The sequence below is a fragment of the Pelecanus crispus genome, chromosome 3, assembly GCF_030463565.1.
Source record: "Pelecanus crispus isolate bPelCri1 chromosome 3, bPelCri1.pri, whole genome shotgun sequence".
In the NCBI taxonomy this organism is placed as follows: domain Eukaryota; kingdom Metazoa; phylum Chordata; class Aves; order Pelecaniformes; family Pelecanidae; genus Pelecanus; species Pelecanus crispus.
Window position 1 is genome coordinate 7,735,838 of NC_134645.1, and position 19,765 is coordinate 7,755,602.

The 19,765-nt window shown below is 47.2% G+C and overlaps 1 protein-coding gene across 1 annotated transcript in view; it reads left to right on the plus strand.

Annotated features, from left to right (window-relative positions):
• The first annotated feature begins 3,220 nt into the window (after positions 1–3,220).
• ISM1 (isthmin 1) overlaps positions 3,221–19,765 on the plus strand; it is a 40,284-nt gene continuing 23,739 nt past the window's right edge. The window contains exons 1-2 of the mRNA XM_075708318.1: positions 3,221–3,230; positions 3,899–4,428. Coding sequence (XP_075564433.1) covers positions 3,221–3,230; positions 3,899–4,428 — 540 coding nt within the window. The remainder of the gene's footprint in view (positions 3,231–3,898; positions 4,429–19,765) is intronic.

The window sequence follows — 19,765 nt, forward strand, 5'->3', positions numbered from 1 at the left end:
AATTTTTCAGCCTTGAGCACTGAAGGTGTCATGGTGGCCATGGATAACTGTTCTGCATTTTTGTTGACAGGCTCGTGTAAAGGAGCCCATGGGGCCTTTCACCTGGCAGCACCATGACTAGAGCCAACAGATCCCTAAAACACCTCCCCAGGAAAGAGTCCTCACCACCTGACGGAGGCTGTGACATGGACAGCTGTGCAATGAGGAGAGCAGGATCTGCGGGGCTCGAGAGAGGCAGGACATCAGATGATGAGCTACCATGGCTTACTGACTCCTCATGCACCAGCTGAGCTACACTACCTGACTGTGTAGTGCGCTTGTCGTATCACAAACGCTGCATAAAACGTGTGGATGTAACCCTCTTTCGAAGAGCTTGGGCTCAATGCGTTTCCCCTGGCAGTGGTGAAGGGCTGGGAGTGAACAGGAGCTGAGTCTGCCTTTATCATCAGAGGGAAGAGAAATGGAAGGTATAAGCTGGGGGTGGAGGGGTGAGGTGTGAGCTGTGAACCTTCACAGGGAAGGAGCTATCAAAGGAACACACCTCCCTTACCCCAGCACCACCGTCGGACCCACTTGCTGATTTCCCTCCCTGCTGGCTGCCCATAACCACATCCCAGGAGCAGCATCCCCCCCTCAGGGTACTGATGGATCTCCTCCCCTGGGCGGACCCTGGCTTCATTTTCCAGGGACTGGATGGTAGCTGCTGCAGCAAGTGTTTGCCCAGCCGGGAAAAGCGACCTTTTCTCTTTGCTTTTAAGTCCATCTCCCCTACAGGTTGCGATTCGTTTGTCTGGATTCATCGATGAAGTCATCTGCTGATTTAACAGTGTTTGTAAATTTAAATTGGCATCTACAGTGCACGCGTGTACACACTCTCCGGTTGTTCTCGGCGCAGCCATGCAGGCAGTATCGCTGTACCCAAGTGCTGCTTTTACGCTGACTTTTTCAAGTGGAAAGAGGCTTTGGTTTCTTGCTGCTGTCCACTCGCTGCTAATAGTAGCATCACTCTGTCCCTCGCTGTCTTTGCACAACAGCTTAATGCATAAAACTTAATGTCCCACAAGGAAATGCACACCAGTACGGGCCCATCTCATCTGGATTAAAGATGTCTTTTTGGTTCAGTCTCTTTCATAAGGCGAGGGAGAACTTATATTACCCAGAGCCCGGCGGCAGATCCATGTGTGTGTTTTTCACCAGGCTGTCACTTGGACTGTTTCGCATTACGAGCCTTCAGTCTCGCTCTGGCTGTCAATTTGTACTATTAAGCTCCGAAATACAGAACTCACGTGCCAAGTTTCCACTCTTCTTCAACAGCCGGGCTCCACCAACAGCCACTAGGTAGGGCCAGACTTTGGCAAAGCGGGAGGAAGGCTCTCCTGCCTCTTCACTGCCCATCTACCTGAGCCTGCCTCCTAAACCACCCTGTTTTGTGCCCGCTGCCGCTGGCATGCCTGCCCAGGGACGCAGCCGCCGGCTGCCGGGATCGCAGCAATGGCGGCAGGAGGAGAGCCCAGGCCGAGCGATGACAGCTGAAGTACATCAGTGTTTTTATCTTCTCAATATTTTGATTAGCCCAAGGAATGTTTGGGTTAAAAAAAAAAAAAAAAGCGCACCACATTTTTTAAAAACCACGTGATGGTCCCACAGGCTGTTACAGCTTTATGTAATATTGAATAGCTCTGTGTGATTTGCCGCGTAACCGAGAGCATCGGTGCGATATCAGGTGTTTATCAGCGAGTGATTTCACGAGATGGAGGGGCTAGACCTCGCTGTAACGCATCCAGGGCAGCCCAGCAGGAGCCCCTACCCTGCACAACCATCTGCGCCAATCGTTCCTACTGCAGCGCTAATACGGAACACGTTTGCAGGTTAAAAATCCTTAAATCTGAAGGTTTAGGTTTTGTGGCTTTTAGTCACATCTTTAACAATACTCCAGTGCAATTATTTTAACCGTATTCCTGCCTGATGGTTAATCATTTACAGTGGTTATCACTGGAAGGGAAACCTATCTGACTGGAAGGGTACAAGACATCATTCTGACTCGTTTGTGACCGCAGCCTTCAGATGCACCAAGACCTGCGGGAAACCTCCCACGAACTCCGACTCCCCTCGTGCCCCAAATCTGCCAGCTGCACGGGTCAGGCAGACCGCAGGCAGAGGCTCCCATGACGCGCCTCGGCCCCTGCTGGCACCGCACGCTGGAAGCACAACTCACCTTCACGGCGCAGGAACCCTGCTGAGGACATTGGTCTGAGGCTGAAAACATTGCGGATGGGGAACGCTTTTTCCCCGATTTGCCCATTTAGACATTTTGATACCAGTTCAGCCTGCCAGCTGTCACACACTCCCACAGGCCCTGATCGGGTGTATCCTCATTTTTACACATAACATGCCCAGTTGTGGAAGAACGACAACAAAGATTCCAAAAGTCTTGGGTTTTTGTTCGGTGACTTTATGTTTCAAGTTTATTTGAGCTGCGTTTGTTCTTGTTACAGTGAGCTGCATCTTCAGCGCTCAGAAAGAGGTTTGGCTCCATCAGACCGGATGCAAAGATATTGATTTACAGCAAGTGATAATCCAACCCTCATTTTCAAATTCACGTTAATTTTACATTTGGGGGCCTCCCATGTGAGAGAGAAAGTTTTTTTCCGCTGTACTTACGCAGTCAGCAACCAAGAGGAAGGGAAACGACAGCGAGGAGCACAAAACCCCAGCGGCCCGAGTCCTGCCATGCCTCGTACCCTGCCGGGATGCGGGGACCGGCCGAAGGAGGTGACACTGGAGTGCAGCTCCGTCCCTGCCGAGCGGCGGTGGGAGTCATTAGGCGAGGTGCAGCCGTGAGTGGGATGGGGTGCGGGTGCCGCGGCGGGGTGCCCCGGCCAGCCAGGGCTTGCAGAGGGGCAGGTCGGCACAGGGAGGAGAGGAGCAGGGCGGGGGGGGGGCGATGCTCGGCTGCGGCAGGAGCTGCAGAGAGGGAGAAGGGAAAGGGGGGGAGCGGGGGGGGGGGGGGACACGACAGCAGGGGAGGGAGGCAGGGCAGTATAAAAACATCCGACACGCACCTCTCCCGACACAGAGCGAGGGGGCGAGAAAGTTGGTCTGGAAGCAGGAGCCAGGAGGAGCGCCGGCCGGTTGCACACACGCACGCACGGTGGCAGGAGAGAGTGCGGAGCTGCCCCTGCCAGCCCTAGGGCCACTGGAGGGAAGAGAGAGAGGAGAGATGGAGCCAGGTATCCAGCTCCGACGGAGGGCAGGCAGCTGAAGCTTTTTGCAGCCCCCCGCCCCATTCCCCACGGCCGAGCCGGGGGGCAGAGAGGAGGAGGAAGAGGAGGAGGAGGAGGAAGGGGGGCCGGCGGGGAAGCAGCGCTCTGCCCCTCTTCCCCCCGGGGAGCTCGCAGCCGCCCCGTCGAGGGCTGGCAGCCGGCGGGGGCCGCGGGCGGGGGTGGCGGTGCGGCCCCGCTCCCTCGCACCCCCGCCGCGGGGGGACGGGCCGCGGCCCGGCGGGGCGGGCGGGCCGGGGCGACGCCTCGACGGGCGTCTGAGCGGAGGGGGGAGCCGCGGGGCGGGCGAGGACACGGCGGAGGGGGGAAAGCTGGTCCAGGGGCCACCCCCATCCCCCGGCGAGGAGGGAGGCGATAGCCCCACGCTCTCTCCTCCCCTCGGAGCGTCCCGGCTTCCCCGCCATGTGAGAGTCGTCCCCAGCCCCCCCCCGCCTCTCCCGCCCTCCTCCCTCTCACTCGCACACTCGCTCCCGGCTCCCCCCCGGCCTCGCAGCGTCTCCCCGTCGGCAGCCGAGCCGCGCTGCTCTCCGCCGGCCCGCGGCTCCCCGAGGCGGCGGGGGCTCGGCCCGCCCGCTCCCTCCCTCCCTCCGACGGCCCACGGTGACTCTGGGTTGCAGGGCTGCCCGCAGAGACGCCGCCGGTCCGCGGCCCCGTCGCGGCTACCTGCCGCCCCCCGCCGCAGCCGGGCAGCGCCGGGATTTTCGCCGCCGCCGCCGCGGCGTCCCGCCCCGACGTGGCTCCGCCGTGGTGTGGCGGCCCCCGCTGCTGCTGCTGCTGCTGCTGCCGCCGCTGCCCCGCGCCCGCCGCCCGCCCCGCCGACGCCGAGAGCGGCGCGGTCCCCGCCGCCCGTCCTGCGGCTGCCGCGGCCGGCCCTGGGGCCGGGGACGCTCCGGCGGCGGCGGCCGCGGCCCCGGCGGCGGCGGCGGCGGCGGCGGCCGCCGCGGCTCCTCCTCCTCCTCCGCCTCCTCCACGGCCGCCGCCGCCGCGGGGCCCTAAAGCCGCCCGGCTCAAGAGGATGGTGCGGCTGGCGGCCGAGCTGCTGCTGCTGCTGGGGCTCCTCCTGCTCACCTTGCACATCACCGTGCTGCGCGGCGGCGGCGGCGAGCCCCACGCCCCCACGGGCGCCGGCAACCAGAGCCAGCGGCAGGTGAGTGCCGCCCCGCCCCCCCCCCCCCCCCCCCCCCCCGCGCGCCGCCAACGGCCGCCCCGCCAACGGCCGCTCCCTCGCGCGCGGCCAACCGTCCCCGTCCCCCCCCGCCATCGGGGGCGGCTCGGCCCCGGGGCTGGCGGCAGCCGGCGCCCTGCACCTGCCTCGGCCGCGGCCTCCGCCGCTCAGCGCCGGCCCCCAGCCCGTGCCGCCGGGTATCCACCCGCTCCAGGGCTTGCCTCGCCCGGCGCCCCGCGGGGTGTCTTCCCCCCCCCCCGCCTTGGTTTCACACCCCTTGAGGGGACAGAGGTGGGAAAAGGCGGAGCTGCCCCCCCCCACTCCGCGCCACGTTTTGACACCGCGTTGGAGGCGTCGGGGCGGCTCCCCTGCGCGGTACCGGCGCGTCGCGGACGGGTCGCGGCACACGACGGCCGCCTCACCTGGGCAGCGCGTGTAAGGGGCGGGAGGGGGGCAGGCCGGGCCGGGGCAGGCGCAGCATGTCCCACCCAGGGCCCCCCTTGTGAGGGCGCAGCGTTCCCCGGGGCGACAGGGGACCAAATGGGTGTATGGTGTTGGGAAATATGGGAACAAAATGCATGGCTTTCCTTGGAAGGTGTCAAGGGACAGGTAGAGCTACCCAGGCCTGAAATAGCCAAAACACAGGCTGATAGATGCTTGTGACCGTGAAGGACAGGGCTTGCGACCCCACCAATCTGTTCCCATCTTCTGATCCCACGAAACTAGTCTCCAGCAGAGGTAAAGGACTTTTTTGTTCTGTTTCCTTGTTTTTTGCAGGTGGTTCTTTTTTATTCACTATCAGGTGTTGCCATTCACTTAAAATGGTTAGAGACAGTGATAAAAGCTGCTGAATCCTCAAAATCCCTGGGGCAAAGCCTGTAAATCTCTGCTCAGTTGCATGTGCCCTGACCAACTTTTTTCCCCTGTACCCAAGTGTTAAAGAAAAATCAACTGCCAAATCGTGCAAGGAACTGACAGAAAATGTGTAATTATTATCACCATAAATTCACATAAACCCCTTTATCCTCTCGGAAAGAATCATAGTACCAGCAGAGCACATTTCTATAAAGCATGAGGAAAAATAAGGAGAGCGTGGGCGGTAACACTCACTGTGTTTGCATGGGATCCCCGGCTGGTGGTCCACAAAGTGAAACCACCAGCTACAGGAGGGAGCCCAGATCTGCGGACTCCAACGGCCCAGTCACAAACTGGAATCGGGTCCTCTTAACTCAGAAAACCTCCCGTTGAACTCGGTGGGAGTCCTGCTTGGGAGTGCTCAGCCGCGTCCTTCGGGTAAGGCCCCACGATGCTGTCTGTCTTTGAGCTGCACTTTTATCACCGGCTTGACATTCCAGGATGGTTTTTTTTTTTAATATCTTCAAGATTTCTGGTAATAATGTTTTACAAACGACGCTTTCTTTCCTCTTGGGCACTTGAAATGCCTTTTAAAATGATGTTCCTTGGAAAAGTAAATTTGGAGAGGTTTTTTATGAGGTGTTTGCTATCATTAGAATAACCCTGAATTTGCCTTTTCTTGACAGGCTTGTAACGTAATGAGGGAAACATCTGGGCAAGTGGGAACTCTGGGTGATGCCATTTCCCCGAGGAGCTCTTTTTAGAGCACTGTTGTAAGGTTAGGGTGAAACAAGAGGAAAGTCATCTTCGGATAATTATCCTAGACTATTATCATTGTGGCTGGCTGTCTTGTGAAAATCTGTTGATTGTTGACTTCAAGAATTTTTTCTGTGTGGTGATTTTTTACAGATAACGAAACTCTGTGCCTTTAAGCATCATGATAGCTTTAGCAGTTCATATTTTCATCATGTTTTGCCATTTGTAGAATCAAATTTTTTATATACTTCCCAACTGAATTGATTCTGCAGTTATGTATTTGAGAGAGTGTGTCTGTACAAGACGTTATGGGAGGAAAGTATATTGATTAGAGCAATCGGTTAAACAGATGGAAATCTATCAATTTTTTGGTTTTATAACTTTCAAGGATTCTGTTGCTAGCTGGAAAATACTGTAACCTGCTTTAGAAAATTGTACTCTGACAGGCAGATGCTTCCATTCAGAGCGTCACAATACAGATCTTGATGGCAAGTTTGCACTGGGATCTTCAGATTTTGGGGTTTCTTGGGCTGTTAGCATGGCACATACTGAAGTGAAACGCAGAATCCTGGCACGTTGCATTCCCAGGTAAAGAATCAATGTGGAAAGCAAAACTGCACAAACACAGATTTGTTGGTGCAAGCAAATAGAAATCTCTCAGGTTGCTATTGCTTATGCTGAAAAAAACCCTATTGTTCTTTCTGTCTTGGTAGGTCTGTGGAGAGAAAAGATTGTGAGAAGTGATTAGGTCAGTGTTTCATTTGATGAAGTTTCATTTGACGAAGTCTGTTGCACACGTTGCGGCAAATCCGGGAAAGAGTAATCTTTGCAGCAACTGTTTATAGATGTATTTTGACAGGGCAAATTTGTATAAAAACAAACTGGCTATTATCAAATGCAGGGTATGGTATTTTAGGACTTAAGTGGTCTGTTTGCACAATTACAGCGGCCGTAACGTGGTCCTGTGTGTCTGAAAGACAATCTGAAGTGTTAGTCTTAGTTCCAAAAAAAAAAAAAACCCACAAAAACCCAAACCCCAAAAACTTAGCACATCCTTGACCCTTTTTGCATAAAACGGATTCAGGAGGAATCCTTAGTAATCTTAAAATATTGTTGGAGACTTAAATAGTCTAAAATACAGACTTGTATGCATTTGAAGTCTGATTCGTTAAGGGAGGAAGAGCTTCTCTTTCTCCCATCCCTTGGTCCTTCAAATGAAGGAAGGATTTTGGAGGATAGGTTTTGATTTCTTTTGGTCTCTCAATTATGTTAACCCCTGCAATTAATTAGACTGATAGGTGGAAGAAATCCAGAAAAAACTCCCGTCCTAAAACTAAACAAGTTTTTTCTCCTACCTCTTATTTTCACTCGTCGTGCCCTTCCCCATACTGTGTGTGTCTCTAGAGTTCCCAGATGCCTGGGAGCATGTTGTGCCGCTGTGACTGGCTGTAACGAAGCAGCGGTGAGGAGAAAATCCTGATGTACTTCGCTGGTCCTCTTCGGGATGGGTGAGATACAGGCACAGGTTTCCTCGGTTCACTGCTGCAGAAACAGGCACTGGCCCTCTGCATTGCTGCAGTTTCATGCTGCTGTTAGAATTGCTTTGTGGTAGCGTAAACTAATGCAAAGTGGGAAATCCAGATTGGAGTTGTAAAATATCTCCCAGTTCTGAGTTATGAGAGGGAATCAGCCTTTTGTTTCTCAATCAGATTTTATTCCCTCCTTCCATCCCCCCCAAAGAAATAAAGGAGAACTGGGGAGGGGAGAGATTCTGTTTTTACTGCCGAGAACCCTATTGGGTATAAGTTAATTAGCATCCAGAAACTATTGTGGAGCATATTTTGGAAATAAATAATTACAACCTTTTGCTTCTGAATAAGAGCAAGTGAAGCTATATTAAGAGTGAAAAAATGCTGCTTGGGTATGTTTTTATCTTTTTACATAGTTCTAAAACAAAGGGAAGGCTTGAACATGAATTTTGAAGGACATTCGTAATACTTTACGATGCTCTAAAATCTCTGCTTTCATTCTGAGAGAAAATCTTTAATCAAGAAGTTTATTCCCATCACTTCTAATTTTTCCATAGCAGGCCTTGCACACCAAGAAAAGCAGCGTTCCCACACCAAGAAAAATGACCTTGTAAAATGTAGTAACAGAGCCACCACCAATATATGCCATAGCCCATGAAGTCAGATTCTCCACTGCGGTACTCGCAGCAGTATTACATTAGCACGAAACTCAGTAGTTGTGCATAAAGCTGGAGCCGTATAAGAGAACGTAATTTGAAAAGAAGCACAATGCTGTGAACAGCTTTTTGCTTTTAATCTCCTTGCTCCTGTCCTTGCCTCCCCTCCTCAATAAGCATGCAAGCAATTACAGCGTGTCAGAAATGTTCTCTGAGCCCTACCAGAAGAAACATATTCTGCTGCTTGTAAACAGTTGCACGAGAGTCACTCTCCAAGCCGTGTGAGGAGTCCTTTCCAGGGCTGAGCTCTTCATTTTCTCCCAAGATCCATAGCTCAACACGATGAGAAGTTCAGAAGTGGTGTGCTGTCTGTTACCTTTGCTGAGGTGCGTTTCAGTCTTATTTAGGTCTGTGCATTCCTGCCGCCCCTTGTACTGCATTCAGGCAAATGGCAAAATGATCTCCAGTCAGATACAGTGGTGTATTTCAGCTTTCTGGCTTTCTCAGTTTCAGTATGACTCAAGCTGTTTACTCTGGGAGAGTTTTAGCCTGAGTTTTTTAAAGCTTATTCGAGCTCTGGAGCTTTACATTTCGCTAGTTCTAATAGGAACTGATCATCTAAATCATCTTTGAAAATCTGTCAATTCAACTTTTTGCATTCATAGTTTCCAGACTGTCCTTAGCCTATATAAGGTGCCAATAAGTGGATGTACGTCATATATTTAACACGAGCACTAAATCCTTCTCTGCCTTAAGAGCAGTTTATGCATTACACAAATAACTTTCAGAGCAGGTGGCTTCTGAATGAAGCAGGCTGATTCTCTGAAAACCAAATTCTCTTTTGGTGAGGTTGTTACTCATCACAGAGGATGTTGTTTCGTGCTTTTTGACAGTGACAGTAAAGCCTGCCTGTTCTCAGCAGGCTCTGCTGTATAGGTTCTTAGCTAAAGCTCACCCTTACCATTAGCATATGTTCCTCCAGTTATGCACTAAGCTTTACGAATGACTTACACCATGTGCAGTTCATTCTCTCCTCTCCCAAGGGAGAGAATTATGTGTGCTCTTTAGTGGTTTTGCTAGTGGGCTGTGGCTTGTTCCAGGATCTAGGGGGAAGGAAGGGTGATTAGCTTTACGTGTGCTGCTGCTGCTGCGTGCGTGGAAGCAAAGGATAAAACGGGAAACAAGGGTGAAGGAGTGAGACTGCTGCTCTGAGCAGAGGAGCATTTGCTGTTGTCCGTTGCTCCCAGGAAAGAGTCGTCCACCTTCCAAACCTGGCTTCAGGAAAACTCTGGAAAGTATTAATGAAGCTTCTCTTCATACCTATCACTTCGATTCATTTCCTATCAAACTAAAGCATCTCTGGTGTAAAAGAGCTACCACACCTTCAGGGTAGGACGTGGCAAGCTTCTCAGTATCTAAGACTACTGCAATAATTTCAAACAAGGATTCAGGTTATACTTAGTTATGGCTGCAAGGAGCAATGTCAGGCAGGTACAAATGTAACTTCCTACATTAGATTTGACCAAGATGTTTGGATGGAGGCTTATTTTGCTGAGTGTCAGTTCAGCAGCTAACAATTACTGTACTGCTCGTCTTGGATCATCACTGATAAATACCTGGCATTAAACCACAGGGTGCCTCTCAATTTTGTCTCTGCAACTACAGCTCAGAGCAGATTTCCTGGTGCCTTATACAGAAGAGCCTACTGGCGTACTTTATTTCTGTTTTGAGCAAGGTTTAGAATAATTTTCCAGTTCCTTATAGTATTGGGGTATTTGTATGAAAAAACCCCCAGTGTATGTAATCCTAAATTCATTCTGGGCTGTCATGGTGGCTTTATGTCTACAGACACAAATTACATAGACTACTACAGGGCAGAGGCCCCAGAGCCATTCCTGCCTTTGCCTTTCTCTACTCGCAGTCCATCCTTGCCGGGGGGTGGGGGCAGAGTGGTTAAAGGGAAGCCTGCTAACGCGTGGTTCTGAGCCCTGCGGTGGTCGGGTGGCTGACTCAGGGTAGTGAAAGGAGTGGTAGGTTTGAGTCTGGTTCCTGAGAAGGTCTACAGCTATAATGATCACCCGTGGTGATAACGAGAGTAGGGAAACAAGGCATGGGTACACAGATCCTGGAAGGAGCTGGGTTGGTACTTCTCATGTTAGTTCATCTAACTTGGACAATCAGCATTTGTTCTGGAGTAGCTTTTATTTTGTAGTCTTCAATGGTCGTGTAAAGGGAGAACACAGCTGGTCCATCACAGCTGTAACAGCAGGATAACAGCGGTACAACCGCACTGCTACTGACCCCTCGCTGTTATCTGATTGGCACGAAAATCTCTCCTTCGCTCCTCCAGCTTCAGTTGTCAGCTCTTGGGTTCAGTCACATTTCCCTGCTGTGTCCTTTCTTAATGCCAGCTGTCCACAAAAACAGGAGGCCTAGAGTTGAAGCTCTGCTGTTGGTCTTTATGACCCCAACAATTTCATCATCATTTTAGTGTCTGGAGCTGGTCACTGTACTCCCTTGTGATTTTAATATACGTGCTTGTCGTGGTTTAGCCCCAGCCAGCAACTAAGCACCACGCAGCCGCTCGCTCACTCCCCCTACCCCGATGGGATGGGGGAGAGAATTGGAGGAGTAAGAGTGAGAAACACTCCTGGGTTGACATAAGAACAGTTTAATAATTGAAATAAAGTAAAATAGTAATGATAATAGTAACAGTATAATAATGATAATAATAATGATGATATACGAAGCAAGTGATGCACAATGCAATTGCTCACCACCCGCCGACCGATACTCAGACAGTTCTCGAGCAGCGATCGATGCTCCCTGGCCAACCCCCCCCCCAGTTTCTATACTGAGCATGATGCCATATGGTATGGAATAGCCCTTCGGTCAGTTTGGATCAACTATTCTGGCTGTGCCCCCTCCCAGTTTCTTGTGCGCCTGGCAGAGCATGGGAAGCTGAACAGTCCTTGACTAGCATAAGCAGTACTTAGCAACAACTAAAAACATCAGCGTGTTATCAACATTCTTCTCCTCCTAAATCCAAAACACAGCACTATGCCTGCTATTAGGAAGAAAATTATCCCAGCCGAAACCAGGACAGTGCTATGACCTGCTAATAGGTAACCCAGCCCTAGTGCTTAAAGCTTCAGCATACTAAGCTTTTCGACACCTTGCTCTGCTGTGGAATTCTTTTGCTGGGGAGACATCTGTTTAACCAATCCAGGTTACATGAAATGTAAATTGGGAACCATGTTTTGAATTCAGCAGTTGTTCTTTTGTCTCTACTCATATCTACTACATCTGTCTATTAATAATTGATGCCTCACTCTTCCAAAATGGTGGAAAAATCTTCAAAGAAAACAAAGAACAATGAAAGAATCAACTGGGTGAAAACTCTGGCTGTGCTGTGTCGCAGCATCTGAAAACTTCACAGAAAGTGAGGTGCAGAAGACAGTAGTATTGATAATGATCTTTGCCTGCCAAACTAATACATAAATGTACTAGTCATGTCTGAAAAGCTGTATAATAATATGTGACAGATAGACACGACTTCTGAAAACCCAGTCATTGGTACGTAAAGGTGCACAGAATGCAAGTAATGGTAGGAAATTATTTTGCCGTGCATTTTTTATGCTTACGTTCTTGTGAGTCATCATTTTAAAATCTTGAAATGCACTCATACTTAAAATATATATGCAGACAATTTAGATGTCTCCTTACACAAACATGAACTAAAAAATTGAAGCAATTTAGTTTTTCTTTGTGCTTATATCCTGAAAGTATAGCGATAGACAAGATTTAGCAGCTTTGGCAGGTTTAATTGTCTGAGTTGGTTGCTTTTCGCTCTTCTGTGTGTTTTGCCAGTCTTCCTTGCAAACAAATGTGGTAGTCCCCAGTTGTGCCTCATTTGTTCAGAGTGTGGTTTAGGCTTGTTTGGCCTTTTTGTTACAATTCTTATCTTGCTGTCTGCTTTAAGACTACACTACTGAAAAGCTCTTCGAATTGACTGAATGATAGTCTCCATAAGAGATGACTTCTTTTAAAGCATTATTTTTCAGTGGGAGCAGAGCTAGCTCACTGATGCATTTTATTTTTTATTTTATTTTTTAAATCTCGACCCACGCTCTTGGTGGTTGAGATTCCGTTGTTGTGTTGTTGCTTGCATACAATGTGTAGCGTAACAGGTCTCCAGGCCTGAATGGAGGCTGTAAGCACTGTCACAAATGAATAATGAAGTGATAACTTAGAGCAGAAAAATACAAAGTGCTTTAGTAAGTTGCAAAAGGAAGCATTAAATGATGCAGTGATTACTGTTGCACTTTAATACCATTGTGCCTCCAGGATACTGATTTTACAAGTTTTGAAGACAGAAAATGCCAGGCTAAATTAATAGTCCAAAGCATAGAGATGAATAACATTTCCAAGAAATAAGAGTAGTGAGCTCATTGATACATCAGTAAGAGCAGAATGTTTCCAGTGTTGGTATTTCCATGTACTTTTGAATTGAAATACCAGAAAAAGAAAGAAAACAAAGTAAAATGTAACTTATTATTGTAATAAGTGATGGCTTGCCACAGCGGTCAGTTGTGTGGCATTATAATACTTGGTCAGAGGAGCTGGTGTGGGCGGTACTGGTAAGCAGTTCCTTTATCCTTTTGCCCTTGTTTTTCAGTGCTTGGAGAACTCATAGCAGTAGGTCATATTTTTTTATTCCTCCCTTTTAGCAGTCAGCAGGATGAAAGCAGGCCTGGAGTTGTTCACCTCTAAGCTCTTGTAGACTAATGGCTATTTGGGTGCTTTTAGTCTCACAGAGGTGCTCATAGAGATGAAAAAGGAAAATCAGAGATGAAATCTTTCTCTCGCCACTCGTGGTGGAGTCAGTCCATGTTGAAAGGCAGGAGAAATTCAAACATCCTTGGCTTTTACGCCTCTATGCTAGACCTACATTCTGAGTGTGTTTAAATTGACCTTGCTCCACTGACTTTCATACAGCAAGACAAGTCAATGACTTGCGTCGGCTGCAGACCCAGCTGAAGTTCCTCTTGGATTTGAATCTTTCACAGCCCAGTTTTTCTACAGAACTGATATGCACATAACGCACATAATCTGGACCTCCAGCCATGAAGACAAGCTGGGTTTTGGCGTGTGGTCTTCTTCAGCTTGCATGAATTCATTTCCATCCATTATGTTTCATTGTTAGTTTTATGCACACTGAAAAATCCTGGACTGCTTTGTTCCACAGTCGCTCCTTTTCCTCTGAATGAATGAAGTTTCCTCTTTGCCTGCATGGTTGTTGAGATCCATACTTCTGACAATACCATGATGAGTACAATGTAAGTATCTATAAAAAACACCCAAATAATGTGTTCCATCTTTTTCTCCCACTGTTTACAGTGCCTCTCTAAAAAAGTAGACTCCTCGCTTTCTAAGGAACAGTTACTGGGTTGGTGGTGTCCATGGGCCAGCTCTAACTTCCAGAAAGCTTCCTTCAGGTGTCTTGCCTTTGCATTCCCGCTGAGTTGGGCGTTCAGGTACTGAACAATTGAACACTATCATTGAAACACCTTTTCTTGTACATGCCTGGGAAGGCTGAATAGGAGGTGAGGTCCTTGCACCAGAAGGTCTGTGCTGTAGGCTGCGATGGAAAGAGGAGGTGACTGACAACGGAGCATGACGTTAGGGAAAGAGCAGTGAAGAGGACCCAGCGATAAGACGCCTATTTTTTGAAGCTAGTGCTTCAAAAATCAGTCACATAGCTTTGGTATCTTTCTCACCTTAGAAGTAACCCAGCAGCAGCAGATTTTGCCATGAGGAAACCATAATTACTCCACCGGAACCAGCTGCCAAAGATTACTATAGATGTAACAAAACATGTATTTGCTTGGTTTCATCTGCTACATATATTGCTGCAGGATTTTAAAATCAATATGGACTTGATCTAGATATAACATTAGTAATCAGGTATTTACAAATGTCTGTTTGCACAAGTTACCCAGAGAAACAAAAAGGATTAATAGTTTAAATAGTTTAAAACAAAAACTTCTCATGATAATTGACATATAATTTATTAAAAAATAAAACCCAAAGCTACCTAGTGTGGATTATGTAACACCCCAATATACTCACCTCCTACATCATATGGGTTGCTTAAACACTATTTAATTTCATAGCAAGAAGTTATTTAGCATCTATTTAGCAACACAACAGCAATAAAACTGTCCCTGTCTTTAACGTCTACAGATACAACTCTCATCTGAAAGTGTCTCTTGAAATTACCTCAGTAATCAGACTGGAGTTATTTAAGATGCAGTGTATATATTGGCATTTTGTGCCGCTGATTTTAAGATTCTCTGGACTGAAGAAGTCTGTAAAGGTTCACTGCACAGAGCAGGCTATAACAAAGCAGTTAATGATTCTTGTGACATGAATGCTGCCATTTCAGTTTATTTGAATGACACTGGCATTCTGCCTTAAATATATCACTTTTTATTAGGGGTTTTTTTGGGTTTCTTGGTGGTTTTTGTTGTTGGTTTTTTTTTTTTTTTTTAAATCAACTAGATATTAGGCATGGGTATGCATCTTAGCTAAACTATAACCTAGCCAGTCCATGCCTTTTGCACTGCAGAGTGCCCGGAGTTTTTCAAAACATGTAACCACAGTGATATTTTTATAAAGGAATGTTCACCTCATGGGATTTTTTAAGGTGTTCTATTTTTTTTTCCAAGTTACAGCTTCACTTTATTGTACATGATGTCCAATAAAAAAGATATATGTCTGTGATTGGACTTTGAAAAAGGGCCATGGTGCCTATTCCATTTAAAGGGAATGAAGTCAAGCAGTAAATTTGCTGGTCGCCCTTTTCATATTGACTGTATCTCGGCCAGCAGTTGGTCTTTGATGTTGTAACAATAGAGCAAAGGCAGAGGAGGAGGAGGATTAGGACCTCCATAATATAAAAACAAGTCTGCATTCATCATGATTTTTATAGAGCACAGTCCATGACTATTGGAGGTTTGCAGTATAGCCTCAATGGTCTGCAGAAGAGTGCAGCAATCTTAACATTTGCAGGTGGTTTACAATTCATCCATCATTACTACTACCATCTCTTCTTAATTCAGAGTTTGTTTAGGTGTTCAGCATTTAACTTTTTCTATCTTCTTATTCCTTCCTACAACAGGAAAACAGATGTATGTCAGGATAGAGCTTCTGGAGTATCATTTTCCTTTACAGGGGTTGATTGTCGTGTTATTTATGAAAGGCTTGCTGCAGCTGGCCAATAGAATATCTATTCCTCATCTTGTGCTTTAGAGTCCAAGCTTTTATTAGGAAAGAATAGAGGGCTTGATATGTATAGGTCTAACATTTGTGAAAATATATATCAAAAGGGAACCTAGGGCAGCCACGCTATGCCTGTGTCTTCAGGCGTACTGGAACAATAGCACTAAAGGTTTCAAATGAACTATTTAGCCTGATAGAGTCCTGGAGCTTTTGATATGCATTTAAATGGTAGCAGTGCTAGCTCTTGATCAAAACTTGCAGGCGGGAAAGGCTCGTCCATTTCATGAAAATGTGTAAGGTACCAAGTTGCACTAAGCGCTGGTGGGAGTAGGTAGACTTTGAATTGTGAGCAGAGCTTGGAAACAGCTGAATAATCTGTAATGCGCTGTTGTAGCCATGTGTGTAACATAGCAGATGTGGAAAGCAGGATGAATGGAGCGTTCCCAGGGACGCGACGATGGCAGCAGCAGTGAGCCCGGTGCAAGTGGATCTGCCCAAAGGCAGCTCTTAGGAGACCATCTGGGGATGCACCGGGTGAAATTGCTTTATTACACCCAATTCCAGTGGCTCTTGCTTAAGGCATCATCCTGAAGTGTCCCGACAAGGCAGAACACCTGGAAGCTTCTCTACCAGACTCCAAGGACACCTGACCCAGGGAGGGGAAGCAGCAGGGGGAGAAAGATGCCAATCTGTAGTCCATTTGACAGTTCAGGACCTGATTTAGGGTTGGATCCTGTGCCTTCTGGGTGTTCAGATTAGACCTGTGAGTCCAAACTCATGAGCAAGTCACCACTTGCCGGTTGAGCTGCGTTAACTCCTTAGATTTATCCCACCTTCATCCCACAACAAAATATGAGGTGATTTTATATTTATCAGCAAGTCAGTGCTAAGCAAACAAATCCCGCCCAGGGCTCTCACCAGGGTGACTGCCTTCTGTCCTTGGACAAAGCACTCCACGATATCGGTGTTCGCCAAATGCACAGCTCTTCGGTGAGGGATCTATCCTTTTATTTAACATCTACCATGATGGCCATTAAAAAGGCAACATCTGGTGCAGAAAATGCACACATGCTATTTCTGCGCTCTGCTGTATGTCTCCTTCATCAGGCCCAGATACAGCAGCGTCTTAGCTGTCTCTGCTTTCCCCAGTATGCCAGCTGCTGAAAGCAAACTACGTGAGGCTTAGCCAGTATAAGGTGGGAGTTCTGGCTAGTTGGAGGCATCAAAGGAGTTTGCCCTTGAGGGATCAATAGCTCGGAAAAAGCTGCTGAAATCCTTCAGTGGCAGTGAATTTGATTCTTGCTCTTCTTTGATCTAGCATTCACAGCTTTTTGAATAATGTAAATCAGAGCTGCCTTTCTCACCTACCCATCCCTCCTTCTTCTGTCTCTCTCCTAAGAGGATCATTTTTTCATGTTCTTAGGAATATAGATATGGCAGTCTTAACATCAAAATAAAATGAACTAATTATTTGCATAACATGAGAGTAAGACCAGATTAATACCACCTCTCTGATTTTTTTTTTCCTTTATCCTATTGAAGTCTTCCCACAATAAAATAGGAGTTTGCAGCTGAAATCGTGTGTTTGCACACATATGGACTAAGTGGGGGAAAAGAGCTGTATATGCCAATTCCCCACTACGCGCTGCTGCCATTGATGAAAGGAGCCACAATTACATTGCAGTCAGCTTATAAACCCCATAATGCTCCCATGACAATTATGCAGTTTACTTGTATGAGGAGAAAAGATGTGTATTTATCTCTTTAGCACAGTTAGGTAGCTGGAAGTGAGTTGTGTGCCACAGCCTACCAGGAAATGCTCTTCCAACCTGCTCTGCAGTGTGTCTGCTTTGGAATCTCTCTTTGTACAGAAGCAGCTCCACCTCCCTGGGATCTGGCATATCAGCTAGGGTCTCATCTCTGTTCCTCAACAGAGGAGCTTAGGGTATCTCAAACCTGAACTGCTTATCTTTCTTCTTCTACCTTGCCACTGCGTCTGGCTGCTGGGACTAATCTAAAGATGCATTTGGCCTGCTCCATACAGTTTATTGTCAGTGGCGTCTGGGTGGCTTCAGGCACATGCTAAGATTATAACAAGTTTGAAAAATAAAACCATTTATCCTAAAAATAGCTCAGAACTAACTAGTGATCATGGGGCGGAGGGGAGACAGAAATGAAGATATTTTCTTTTCACGTAAGTGTCAGATTCAAAAGCATCTGCCTTGTTCAATGCATGTATGGTATTCATTTCCTGTCTGCAGTCAATTGGAATGCCCCCCGAGTCGTTTGAAATTGAAAATCGAGTCATGCTTCTTTAATCAGCTCTAGGAAATAGCCCCCCTCCCTTACTGCTCTAAGAAAATTTATCTATACATGCATAGAATTCATAATACAAAAAGCCCACACTTCTCTCCAAGGCAAATCCTTTCTGTCTCCCCTCTTACACAGAGAAGGGTCTTCACATTGTCTTGACACGGCGTACTGCCTATCTGCTCCCTTGCTCTTCTTCCCCATAGTGTCACTGGAGGGAGGCCTTTCTCTTGTGTATCTGCTTCCTCTTGTTCCTTTCTCTTGTTCTGTCATTAGGGCAGTTCATGGAGATGTAGAGAGAGGGCATAATGTCCACTAGCTGATGCCTTGGTGTAAAAATAAGAAGACAGTTATTGCACTGCGTGTACAGATGCCATTTATACTAATGACTTCCAGTTGCCCGTGTATCAGTCTCCCAAGTTTTCTAAATGGAGAGGGTAAAACTGTACACTCGGGCTTGAAAGAATACTTCTCTGCAGGAGCAGAGGTGCGTGGTCCTGGGGCAGCCGCTCAGATTTCTGCTGCTGTTTTGCTGTAAACTCCTGGGTGTAGTAACAGCCCCTTCCAGAGAGCGTTGCGAGGCATGGAGTTGGTGCGTAGATATTGAATGTAAACAAACACTGCTTTTCCTCTGCCTTCACCCTCTTAACTTCCATCACAAGAAAAACGAGTATTGGCAGGGAAGGCAGCTAAGGGAGGGTCAAGTAAGTTATCTCGCAGCAGTTCGATGGTGTGCGTGTTTTGAGCATCAAGGCTCAAGTGATTTGCCTTTTTTCAGGCGCAGAAGTAGTATTGCCAGAAGCACAGGAAACATCATGTTTTTGGAATATAACACTTGTCTGCTTTCTTGCTTTCCCGTTATTAGCTTTTGCTTATGTGATGAAGTCATCATGTAACTTTTAGTCCACAGGGACTAAACACTTTCTAGTCTCTAAAAACATCTGCCAGCTAACACAGCCAGAGTCATAGACACTTTTGAAAGCATAGGGTGGATATTCAGTGGCATATGAGAGGGAGACACAGAGGCTGGGAATAGCTGTTTCTTGGAAACTAACAGCTGAAGGCAACTTTGAAAATTGAAAAGGTTTCAAGTAAGGTTACTCTTTTGGCTAGGGAGAGATGAAAACTTCGTTTATTAAAGCTGGTTCACCTAGTGAAATCCTAGCCGTAGTGATTTAGTGGAATAAACTTGCAAAAGGACCTAGTTTAAAACTCAGGAAAATAATTTCAGATGTATGTTTGTTCTCCTTCATTTACACTGACTTTGTGTGTGCTCACTTGCAAAGCCTGACCGAAAAGTTGTGTACAAAAAGTATTAATATTCTGATTTTTGCTTTTGAAATTTGCTTTTGCGGTTTTGATTGCAGCTTAAGGCGGATTTTCCCATTCTGTTGGAATCCGATACATAAATTATGATGCAGATTTCAAATGATGGGTGAGGTTAGGCTTGTTCAATTAAATTTAGGCATGGTATAAATGGATTCTATTTAAAGCTTTATTATACTGCTGATTTTATGCAAGTGTTTAATAAAGCCTAAAATGAATGAGAACTTTCAAAGAATTTGCATTTTGGCACCACAGGTTATTGGAGTGGAATAGTTGGGCTGCTCTTCAGTTGTACGTTTGCCTGTTCAACTGCTAAATCATTGCGTCCTGTATGGAGAGCTCCAGCCAGGCAGCAATTACAGGGAAGATCTTCAGCGTTGTGAAGAACAACTAAATGTTTACCACCAGCTTAGGCAATTGAAAATATCTGTTAACTACAAGGAAAACTTGGCACTGAACATCTGTCAAAGCCCTACACAATTTTAATTCCGTGCGCTTGGCCATCCCATGGATGGCTGAGTATCTGCTGAAGAACAAAGCACCAGTGTGTACTATGTCAGAAAATTTGCTAAAGGGCCTCTGTTTTTTTCCAGCTATAATCAC